This window comes from Pantherophis guttatus, chromosome 2 (assembly GCF_059756535.1).
Source record: "Pantherophis guttatus breed Tessera chromosome 2, ASM5975653v1, whole genome shotgun sequence".
Lineage (NCBI taxonomy): Eukaryota > Metazoa > Chordata > Lepidosauria > Squamata > Colubridae > Pantherophis > Pantherophis guttatus.
Genome location: NC_142064.1, coordinates 117,555,812 through 117,568,133, shown reverse-complemented (window position 1 = coordinate 117,568,133; position 12,322 = coordinate 117,555,812). Strand labels below are relative to the sequence as shown.

Below are 12,322 nucleotides of genomic sequence, written 5' to 3'. Positions count from 1 at the left end.
TGGTCTAGGCGGAGCAGTTGTCTGCATCGCTTGGCAATGACAGTCCCAGTTGCCATCATAGCCTCCGGATCATGTGGGTTGTTAAGAGGTAAGCGGCAGGAGTCCCAGGCAAGGAGCAGGGTGGGTGGGTAGGTGGATGCTGTGGAGGGGGGGGAGTGCTGTGGGGAGGTGCTACAGGGCATGGGCCAGCTGGAGGACAGTGCAGACAGATTGGCAGGGAGAGAACTTCTGACTGTGGGCAAGCTGCAGGGGATGCAGGCAGTTGGCAAGAGCCACAGGCTAGTGCTTTTGAATGCAGGCAGGTTGGCAGGGGCTATGGGCAGGTAATTCTGAGCACAAGTGGGACAGCAGGGACTGTAGACAGGCACTACAGAGCATGGGCGGGCTGGTGGGGGCCACCACAGAGCAGGTACTACAGAGTAAGATCGTAAATGGTGATCACATGACTGCAACTCATTCTGACATCATAATTGCAAGAATGGCATCCAGGTACCCGGATCACAATCATGTGACCATCAGGATGCTGCAAAGGCCACAATTTCATAAACTGGTCTATTTCATTCAGCACTGGTATATTTTTCAACAGTCACTGAATGAGTAGTGGCCATAACTCGAGGACAACCTGTATACTTTGTGCAATATTTTGGGTAATAATTATGCTAATGTACAAAATGATACATAATACCTAATGACAATATATAGGGAATAATAAATCATACAGACATAAATAACAAGGTGCATTCAGTTATATTTTAAACTATATATATATATATATATTCTCTTTAGCCAGGTTCTACCTACGTAAACCAAAATATTATGCAGCCCTAGTAGTTTCTGGGCTTTTTTTCTTCTGGCAGCCAGAAGAAAAAAAGAATATTTTTCCTGTATTTTTTTTCCCCTCTAAATTTTATTTATTCTTAATATTCCAGTCACCACACCTTTAAATGTATATATCCTTAACATTTACATAAGTAGATCTCATATTGCCCATTACACTGTTATTTTTATTCATAGCTGAAGTACATATATTGTTCTTGGTTTTTTTCAACACTTGGTTAATTTGTTCGTTTTGAGCAAATAATACAACTAATGACAATAATCTCAGCTTGCAAAGGAAACCAGTCCAGTGAAAACTTGGCAGATTACTGACTGGTTCCACCACTTCAGGGAAGTGGCTTCATTCACAGCTCCATTATTAAATATGTCCTGTATAAACAGTTCCTCACCTAGCATTTTTAATATAACTGGTGTCATGACAACAATAATCTGGAGTTGATAGCATTTTCCCTAAAATGTATGAAATTAGTAGTTGATCCTACCACTATTGCTTGCAGATTAATGTTTTGATTAGATTTTTTGTTTCTTTAGCATCTTGAAATCCTTTCCAAATGACAACAGTATCTTTGCAATGCAGTATCCATTTTTCAAAAAAAAATTCTAAGGCTATTATGGTATACAGGTAATCCTTGGGTGTAATTAGGACCAGAATTTCCATTGCTAAGTGATGCAGTTGTAAACTGTGACATCACATGACCACATCATTTGCCATTATTAACCAAATCCCACTGGTTGTTAAAAGAGGACCCACCCGTCCCGGCTTGCTCCCTTCTAGCCCAGAGACAGGATAAAATAAAGTAATTGCCTTCTCTTGACCTCTCCCCACCTGCCTATCCCCCATCTCAATCAAAGAAGAAATGAAAGAAGTTGAAAAAAATACATTTACCAAAATGGAATCAAATTAGCAAGAAAACTTTGGCTAAAACAATGAAGAAGTTGTTAAAATTATTCCAACTGAAACATTGGCCCAAATGAACCAGTTGATGTATGCCACAGTTATGTAACTACTGAGGAATTGGGGCTTCAAGTATGAAGGAATGAAGTTATTAAGAAAGGAAAACCTATATGGTACATGTAAATAGAATTGAAAATAAAGAGAATTTTCATAAACTTGAGCAATTTAAAGAATTTGAAGCAAGGAACTTTGAAAAATCAATCAAAACTGTGTGTGGGTGTGGGTAAATTACAACCTGGACAGTAAAGGAATTTCAGAGTTATAGCAGTTTCCAGGGAAGATCACGTAATATGAGAATCAAATGATTCAATTTCTGCAGATTTTGCAATTTAGAGCAAATCAATATTAAATTCTACAAAACCCTTGAAAAAAGGGAAAGGACTAACTATAAATGAAGCTTGACAAAAAAGAGACCCTAAAATTTTGGAAACATTTGTGGGAAAACAGTAGAAGTACAACATGGTTCAAGCAAGTTGAACATGCATTGGAAATAGTCAGTATGAAAAACATTAGAGCAGGGATATCAAACTGCCGGCCCACGAGCTGGATGCGTCACACACAGGCTACACCCACCCCAGCTCCACAAAGGGAAAATCGTGATACATCATGTGATGGCAATGTGACACCGCAAGTTTGACACCCGTGCATTAGGGTAATTGAGGAAATGGTATGAAAGCAATCAGAGAAGGTAAAAACTGGAATGCTCCTTGAGCCGATGATCTTCATGGATTCAGGTTAATCTACATCTGAGGTTGGCAGACCAGACCATTTTCTGATTTTTGGAAGTCCCAAAAACCAGAAAATGACTAAACAATTAAAAGGACATTCCTAATTCTGTAGGATAAGGAGAAGGGGAAAGAACCTGGAAATTACAGATATAGCCTGTTTGCCAACAGATACAAGCTACTTATGGGCATAATTGCAAATCAAGTCTACAGCTATTTGAAAAGTAATGATTTACTCCTATAGAGCAAAAAGGATGCTGCAGAAGTTTTAGAAAAACAAAGGACCAGTTACTGATGATAAGATGGTTTTAAAGGATTAAAAAAACACAAAATTGTTCATTGCTTGGAATAGAAAATAAAAAGGCATTCAATTGTATTTCACAAAGCTGGATTGAGAAATGTCTCAAAGTTTTTGCAATCAGTAGAAACATTCAGCAATTTATGAATATTTTGATGAAGTTTTGATGAACAAAGCTGACAACTAAAAGTGAAGAATTAGGAAAAGTTGAAATCAAATGAGGAGTTTTCCTGGGTGACTCATTATCCACTTTACTGTAAAGTATCAATGGCCTTACTGACAGCAATTTTGAATAAGACAAATTATGGATATGAATTGGCAAAAAAGGAGTATAAATTTCATATTTACTCTGTATGGATGATTTAAAATTATTTCGAAAAACAAAGGTTGAACTAGATTCTTTATTAAAAAACACAAACGACTTCAGAAAAGAGATTGGAGTGTTATTTGACATTGAGAAGTATGCAACCATAGCCATAAGGGCAGGCAATATTGTTGCAGATGATGGAATACAGTTTAGCAATGAAGATTTGATTAAGGTAGTAGCACCAGAAGAAGGCTACAAATATTTGGGAATTTTGGAAGCTTCCAATTTATTCAGAAACAAGTAAAAGAAAATACTTCTTTCAAATATATCAAATGTGTTTGAAAAATGTTGAAATCAAAGCTAAATGGTGGAAACATTATCAAAGCAAATAATACTGGGGCAGTCCCTGTTATTCAGTATACAGCAGGAATAGTTGATTGGATCTAGATAGAATTTGATATCTTGGATCGGAAGGCAAGAAAACTAATGACAGTGCACCGTGCTTTGGATCAAAAGAGTGATATTGATTGACTGCATTTGCCAAGAGCTGAAGGGGATAGAGGACTCTTACAGGTGAAACAAACTATGAAGGAAGAAAAGCATGGCTTGAATGACTACATTAAGAAAAGCCTAAAACCTTCGCTGAAGAAAGTCAGTTTAAAATAGCACTTGAAACAACAAAGGTGAAAGCTTATTTTCTTATATGAGGCACACCCTTAACATGGTTGTGGGGCTTGCATGTTCTGTGGAGAATTAAGAGCTACAACAGAACTTCAACCATATTGGACCAGTCTCATCAGAGAAGCTACACAAAGAGTGCCTCTCCCATAAACAATATGGTGAAATGTAATTTATAAAAAACCTATACTGGATTGATTGTTGCCAAGGTCAAAAAGGGCATGCTAGGTGTTGGAGATCCTGGATATCTGATAACAATTGGGGACTGGAAACAAATGAAGAATGGTTGCAGGGATTGAGTATATCCAATTTAATGAAAAGAAGGACCAGGAATGACATTATAGAAGTGTTCCAATATCTAAGGGGCTGCCACAAAGAAGAGGGGGTCAATCTATTCTCCAAAGCACCTGAAGGCGGGACAAGAAGCCATGGATGGAAATTAATCGAGAGAAGCAACCTAGAACTAAGGAGAAATTTCCTGAGAACAATTAATCAATGGAATGACTTGCCTCCAAAAGTTGTGGGTACTCCCAACACTGGAGGTTTTAAAGAAAAGATAGACAACCATTTGTCTGAAGTAGTATACTGTTTCCTGCCTGAGTTGTAGTTCTAGTTCTAGTCCTCGTTGGACTAGAACACCTCCAAAATTCCTTCCAACTCTGTTATTCTTTAAATGGTATCCAGCAGGAGTCCCCAACCTGTGGGACATGGCCCACTACTGGACCGTGGCCTATTTGCAACTGGGCCACACTTGTAGCCCCACTTCTGTGTGTGTCGGGCACTGGTGCATGTGCCCACCACTCATACAAATGAAGCTGCATGCGTGCCTGCCCCCCACAAAAAAACATCCGCTGTTTCCACCCCACGCCCCCGTCCCAGGCCACTAACTCAGAAAGGTTGGGGAGTGCTGGTCTACAGGACTCAGAACTGTTGGTTGAGAAGCCAGGGCCAGCACCTGCAGGATTACTGGGAAAAAAATTGTTTTCCCATTGCAAATATAAGAAGACTAAAACAAAGAAATGATAAAATAATTTGTAATCTGTTATTACAAATCAAGTCTGACAAAAAGAGGAAAAATGTACTAGTTCTGGAAAGAACAACATCAAAATGATAACAGAACAGAGGCTGGAAGAATATTTATAATAAAATTGCTGTTCTCATAAGTATATCATACATAGTTTGGCTACTATCTTGTTGCTTAACATAACCATCTTAATCAGCATTGCCTTGCAGAAATATATGATGTCCATTCATTTAAATAAAGCAGTACATTCTGAGGAGAAATAAGTATACTTAAAATGAAAGTAGCATTAATTCTATAAATACTTTTTATTTCCCCATGGTTCTTGCTAAAACATAACCATTTTTATCCTAAAAATTAACACTTTTGATAGAGACTGAGAATAAAATTTTAATAAGATTGGGATCCTGTAACCTGTAGGTTGTATCTAATCCTAAATTTTTATAGCCCCCACTCAACCTTCAAACATGAGCTACCAAATCTTGGCAGCAAACAACTGTTACATAGTGGTTAAAATTGCAGAGTTAGACAGGGATGAACCAGGTTTGATAATTGAAATTTATTGGGTGATTTTGGTCTGTCACTTTCTTTTGATTCATACTACTCACAGGATACCACAGTGATCATACCAATGTATGCTACTTTGAGCACGCAGAAGTAATGGATGTTAAAATATAATAAATAAAACATAATTTTTCTCCTCTTAAAGATGAACAATTAGAAAATAAGTAGTAAAAGAGCTTGAACTTCAGATTTTTATAGGTCTTTTTAGAATAACGATCATTCAATTATGATGTAGACTTTTTCTGACCTACAACATATTTTTCCAAGTAGTGTGCTTGAAAAAGAGATTAAATCAATACCTATTGGTGCAAATGGAGCTGGAAAGTAAAGTGTGCTGTTTGTTTCCTCTATAGGCATGCAATTTTAGGGTTGTTATGCCATAACACCTGGTAGAAAAAGGCACATTCCTTACTCTCCTGATGAAACTTAATGCTCTGTTTCTACCACTCCGTAGGTAGCTATGAGCGTTCATCACACTATAGATAAATATATTATTTTGCTACTCCTTTTCACATTCTATTTTTTCTGCTTTTTCCTTCACTGCCTAGATTCCAGAACTCACAATCACTACTAACTCACCAGAAAAGAAGGACCCTTCTAGAGATCATCTCGTAGATTTTACTGATTCCCCACAGGGACATGCTATCAGGGTCCACACTACATCGCATGAGGAGCTGAAAGTGCCATTGGGTTTCATGCTAGGTGCTGAACCCCATCCCTTGGGACAGTGGGATGCTCCTGAATTCAGCAAGTGTGACCTCACCACAGAGGGCTCCTTCATGGAAGAATGCATGGAGGAACAGTTGAGAAGATACCAAGAGCTGCCCCATCGTTTGGAGGAAGATGCCATAGATCGAGAACTGGAACAGCTTTACTTGTCCCATCTGAGCCGGCTTCGAGCAGAGGAGCTTGGAGGAAGAGGAGAGTGGTCTGAGGAGAGCTCAGGCAACAACACCAGTCCTGTACCATCTCTCATTGCATTGCGTCAGAGTGTCTTGACTGATCGTGACCTGATAGTCAACTGGACAGGCCCAGAGAGAGCACTCAACAGTTCCCTGGCAAAAGAGATCACACTGTACTATGCTAAGCAACGGGGCGATGACTCCAGAGATAGTGAGGAGGAGGGAATTATGGCAGGATATGCAACACAGGGACCACCTGGGGTGGTGGGATCAGGCCGTGATAGCCCACCAGTCTTACTAGAAGGCTGCTTTCTAAATCATCTGGAAGAGGGAAATGTCCAGCAGAGTCCAATGAAGGACTCTGACTCCTTTCCCAGCTTGAGAGTGGTGGCACCTAACACCTTGAGGCCGGTAATTCCAGAGGCTATGGTGATGCCCCTTGTAGTTCCAGCCCGGACACTAGTGCCCCTACCAAAGCGGCCCACAGACCTGCCATCCAGCCCTCTTGATGCCCCTGGACAAGGCAAGAGCCAGGGCTTCTTGATAGGGCATGGCAGCCTCTGGCTGGGTGAGGGCCTTCATGTCCACAAGCCCCCTGAAACCAGTCCCGTTCCTCATAATGAACTTGAAAAGATCTTGACACGCTCCCTGCGGTTCCTCAGCCTCTTTGTCTTCCTTCCCGTGGTTTTCAACAGCTGCATGCCTTTGGTGGCCGTTACACTTTACCTCCTTCTGGATTGGTTCTCATAATTGGTATGACTCTCAGAAGTGCCAAAGGCTCATGAGAAGATCTGTAACTTGGCTCTATTCCCGTTTCACCTGATCAGCTAAAAATTTGGCAGTAGTATCAGATCTTTTTAGAGTTAATAGCACATCCATTCTAAATTTCCCAAGGTTCAGAACTATTTATTTTTATTAGATCATCTGGTATAAGAGATGAATTGCTTGGACAATAAAAATGAGCTATATGTGAAACTTGCCATGAATTGGTTCTGAGGTAGCATTTGTAAGACCCAGAGCGGGTGACAGAGGGCTCAAAGCCCCAATAGCCCTCCCATTCTCCCTTTGCACAGTTTATTCAAGAAGGTTAGAAGCAACAGCATTGTCCATCCTTCATTTTCAAATATAGAGAGGCAACTAAGTATGCCTTAACGGCCTCAAATCCTACTCAAAAAGCCAGAATATTTCTCTTTTCCATCTTTAAAAACAAAATTCCTTGTTAAAATTTAGTAGACTTTATCTCTGTGTCTTTGGCCTTGCTCTTTCAGGTAATTGGCTGAAATCCAGTTAGCTTACTTATAAGAAGCAAGTCAAAATGGCCCATGTAAAACTTAAGATAGAATGTTTTATTTAAATTCTGTATGCCCATTCTCTATATATTAGTGCAAAGTTTGGAAACTAAATTCCTAGTAAGTTTGAGGAGCCTCTGGTTTTATTATATTACAAAGTACCAACCTGTTCTGTGTAAGAGATTTGGAGAAATCAACTAGCTAGCTCAGTTTCTATCTTGCTTTTCTCATGTGCAAGTATAAATGATTACTAATTAAGTGAATTCTGCATTAACAAACAAACAAAAATCCCATTGAGTTAAAAATGACCCCACACCTAGTGCTAATCTATTGTGGAAGTTCCTTTGGCTCTTTGGGAAAGAATGTAGGCTTACACCTGAATATACTACCCTATGACTTAGCAGTCTATCAATGTGAAAAAGACTAATTAACAGATGACCCCTAATCCCCATTTATTTTTACAAGGCTGGGAAATTGTAAATATGTTTTGAAAATATCATGAAGCACTTTCTTTCAGAATGTTCTCCTGTGCCAGCCTCAATGAATTTAACAAGAAAAGTCCAAAGGCAAAATAGCACTTTTGTTGAGCACCTGATTTCAGAAGGATTTGTGCAATCCTGCATTGTGCTCCACGTTTCTGTAATTTCCCATTATTTGAATGAAACAGGGAGACAGACAGAAGTTTTCCATTCCAAAGAAGATGGCAGCATTTTCAGTTTTTTGTCCGTACAGCTTCTGCAAAATACAATCACAACCATTCCAGATGGCCTCTACAATTGCACAGCCAAGTTCCATTCATGCCCCTATCCTGAGCCATACCCAGCTTCTTAGGAAGAAACTTTGGACTGCTGACTGTCTGTGCTTCTAGGACCCCTTTTCACTCCTGGATCCTACACTTCTCTGCCACTGGCAGGGTCCAACGTAGAGGACTACAGGAAAGCTCCTTAAAACAGATGGCCCCATATTTATTTTTGTACCTGGTGGGAAGGCTGATTTTTTCTACCGTAGAATTCATCCCAAGATAGAGATTTTATTTATTAACAACTAGCAGTACAAACCCAGGCTGGTGGGTTTGCAGAAGATTAAAATAATTTATATATACATGTTTGATGTCTGCAGCAAAGGAGTAGATTGGAAACATCCTGTGTCTTTATGTGCAATAGGTTAAAATGGCACTGAACTTGCTGTAAGAAGAAAGCCCACCCGCTTTCATGCTGCTAAATGTTTTTCATTAACTTCCTCTTGAATGTTGTACTGTCAACAGCTGCTGTGATATAGCTTGTGGGGCCTTGTGGAGGAAGTGGAGATATTTGTATGGGTTCTGAAGCCACTTCTGTCTGCTGATCCAGACATGGTCCTGCTTTCCCCATCCATTGGTGAATGCTCTTAATTAAGGAACATAGGAAGGTTTGGAAAGTGGAATACTGTTTGTGCTTCATGAAGAGAGATCTGTCCTGACGTCAGTCATCTTAAGAAAAATCTGTATTTTCCAGATAAAAGCTGAGATCAGAATGTAATTAGCAGTCACGGCTGTGTGTGTGTGTGTGTGAGAGAGAGAGAGAGAATGTACACATTTTTTTCTTAATTGTCCCATGGTTAACATTTTTTGATGTCCTACTATTGTTCCTTCTGCCTTATTCAAACTGTCAGATCCTTCATCAAGCAAATATGTCTTATACATGTTCCACACCACATAAGTTCTGAAAATTATTTGGTACCTCCACTTGGCTACAAAGCAAGCATTGATTATAATTCAGATGTCTATAGGGAACACTGGTCAAAGCCAAAATCTTCATAAATGAACAGGCTGCCTCTGGTGGCAGATTGTTGAATAACATTAAGGACTGCACAGTGGGATATAAACATATTATGGAGTATTATTCTTCAGAGAGTTCTTCTGCACAACTTATATCAAAATGCAAAATATCTGCATAAAACATTGCTGTGCTTTTGAACAGCTCCTGGTCAAATAAGTTAATGTGTAGGAGAATTTATATGCGGAATGTGCTTCATGTTAATAAGAGGTTTCTGTGGATTTGGGGATACCCAATTTCAAAGTATTTTGAATTAGCTCTTGTAAAACCAGGCTTACTTTAGTGCTTTTACTTTATATTGTTGTTAACTTTCAGCATTCAGCTGGCCAGTTTAGAGTACAGTTGTTTCAAGATTCTCCATCTGCACGTAGGAAGCTAGAGTTTGTGCAAGAAAGCTATACTAGATTCTTCCTTATGTGTACTTTATTTTTAAATGAAGTGTGTTCAGTAATATGAACCCCTACCTTCAGTTCAATGTTGTGTACTTTAAACATAGTATCAATAACAGCTAGATTGCAGGTTGTTATAAAAAATCATCTCTATAACCACCATTGTGTATCTGCGCTAATGTATAAATCTTTGCTCCCACTGGATCCTGTATACTAACTCTTCACCAACATTATTATAGAAAAATCAGTGGTTTCTCTTCTCTGAGCAGCAATAATAAAATGTAATTCAGAGGAGGTAGAAAGTTTGGGTAATCTTTATAATTAATATTGAACTAAATAGATGTAAGAGTGCACAAATATAATTGTATGCAACAGTTAGCATGTGTAATAATTACAGCTACTCTTTATAATACATTAACAAGTTACAAATTTTTTCTGGGTCATGAAAAATACAAGCCAGAAACAACTAGGAGAGCCAAGTTCATAACTCCTTCCATTAATGCACAGGGCCTCGTTATATTTCCAATATTATATTTGCAAAAATTCAGGTAATTTTTCAGAACAATATTATACTCTGGTAATATACTAGAGCAAGAACAAAAATGAATCCTATGACATCCTGAAGACCTACATCTAATGTAGCATAGATTTTGTGGGTAATATTGTTAGATATCTGGAATAGAGAGAAGAGTACTATATATGCACAGCCATTTGGAAGAATAGGTTAATGGAAATGGTAGAAAGAAAGATCAGGAACACTGAAAGCTATCTCTAGATACTGGCCAATAATTCAAAAATTATCAGTAATTTAAAAGATCAAGGGTTTTCTTATTACACTGCATGTGTTAAATCAGCTCATCAGTGTAAGAGTAACTGACACATTCAACGGTTTTGTTAATGGTCAAAGCGTGAGTTATTTATATTTTATTTGCAAAGTTAAACTAGCTGAAGGTAGTTATTCAAGCTAAACTATATTGCTTACAATTTTGGAATTATTGAAAAATGGTCAGATAGATGGTTGCGAAAGCCCAGCTGTCTAATTTTTTAGGGATGAGAGAGTGATTTATTTGATCCTTTTTGTGGTTAGCTTTTTAGGTTGTGCTGACCTCTTCTTGTAGTATAGCAGCTGGTTCTGTCCAGTAGTTTTATCTTGATGCAAATTGTCTTACGCATGCAGAATGCATTGTGGAGATTTCACTTCTGCCACTGGTATTTGTGGCTTTGTCCAGAAGAGACTTATTTTCTGTGAACAGACTGAATTCATGCAGTTTGGGAGGGGCTGTGCAGGTTGAACTAGTATCAAGCTATGGATTTATGAATGAGAAATCATGCTTGTTCAGCCCTTGAAACTTAGCTTGCTGGAGAATACTAAAGAAGAGAATTAGCAGTGGTACATTTGTCCATGATTTAAAAGCAACAACTCTGCATCCTTTCTTCAATTTTGCAATCACCCCATGGTGTGGAATTAGATTACAATCCCAGAAGCCTTATTTGTTTGAGCAGCCTTCCCCCAAGATAGAGCCCTTTAGATGTCTTGGACTCCATCTCTTAGACTGAGGCTGCTGTCTTTGATCATGTTCCTCAGCCAGGTCTTTCGCTATGGAAAAAGATCTGTGCATGGCAGACTATAGGGAGCATGGCAGGGAATCTGTTATGTATCTGCTACTGTAGAGCAAGGAATTGGATGGGACTAATGTATGCGTGTGTGGGTGTGGGTGTGTTTATATGTGTATGTGTGTACATCCTTTTGAGCTGTGCCTGCTTCAGAAGCACTAATAAACATCCTGACTATAGCACTTGTGTCCTTGGGAATTTTTTTGGAAACTGCAACAAATGGGTTAGGGTTAGGGTAACTGTTACCTGCCCTCCTGTGATTATTTGGAAGCCTCAGCCTCCCAATCAGGAGTGAAATCCAGCAGGTTCTGGAGAACCTATAGTGGAAATTTTGAGCAGTTGGGAGAACCGGTAGCAGAAATTTTGAGTAGTTCGGAGAACTGGCAAATATCACCTCTGGCTGGCCCCATAGTGGGGTGGGAATGGAAATCTTTCAATATCCTTCCCCCAGGAGTGGGGAGGGAATGGGGACAGTATCCTTCCCCTGCCACACCCACCAAGCCACACCACACCCACCAAGCCACGTGCACAGAACCGGTAGTAAAAAAAAAAATGGATTTCACCACTGCTCCCAACTCTTTGCCTCCATATTCCCCCTTTCCTTCTTTTGATTCAGTTAATGACCCAAGGATATTATTTCAAGAGACTGGTCTTCCCCAATAGATGATATGCACTGAAACCTAAATTATTTAATTTGTCATTATCAGCAAAAAAGGAGCCTAAAAGTTGGTATTCCGCAATCGTTTTATCTCTGCCCCAATTGTGACATTCTAGCTCAAGCAAGGGCAGGAAACTTGGGGTACTCCCAGTGTTGCTGAATATGGTTAACATGGCCAGTAATAAAGGATGCTGGGATTCAGTGACACAAGGAACGCATGAATTTCAGGAGAAAAATAGAGAAATCTGGTAGTCGGTAATATAGTACAATT

General features: G+C 39.2%; 1 protein-coding gene across 1 annotated transcript in view; it reads left to right on the top strand.

Moving 5' to 3' along the window:
- The window catches only part of PPP1R3F (protein phosphatase 1 regulatory subunit 3F), a 64,856-nt gene extending 53,284 nt beyond the window's left edge, over positions 1-11,572 (top strand). Inside the window, exon 4 of the mRNA XM_034434263.3 lies at positions 5,934-11,572. Within this exon, the coding sequence (XP_034290154.2) occupies positions 5,934-7,037 (1,104 nt within the window). The 3' untranslated portion in view covers positions 7,038-11,572. The remainder of the gene's footprint in view (positions 1-5,933) is intronic.
- The last annotated feature ends 750 nt before the right edge of the window (positions 11,573-12,322 follow it).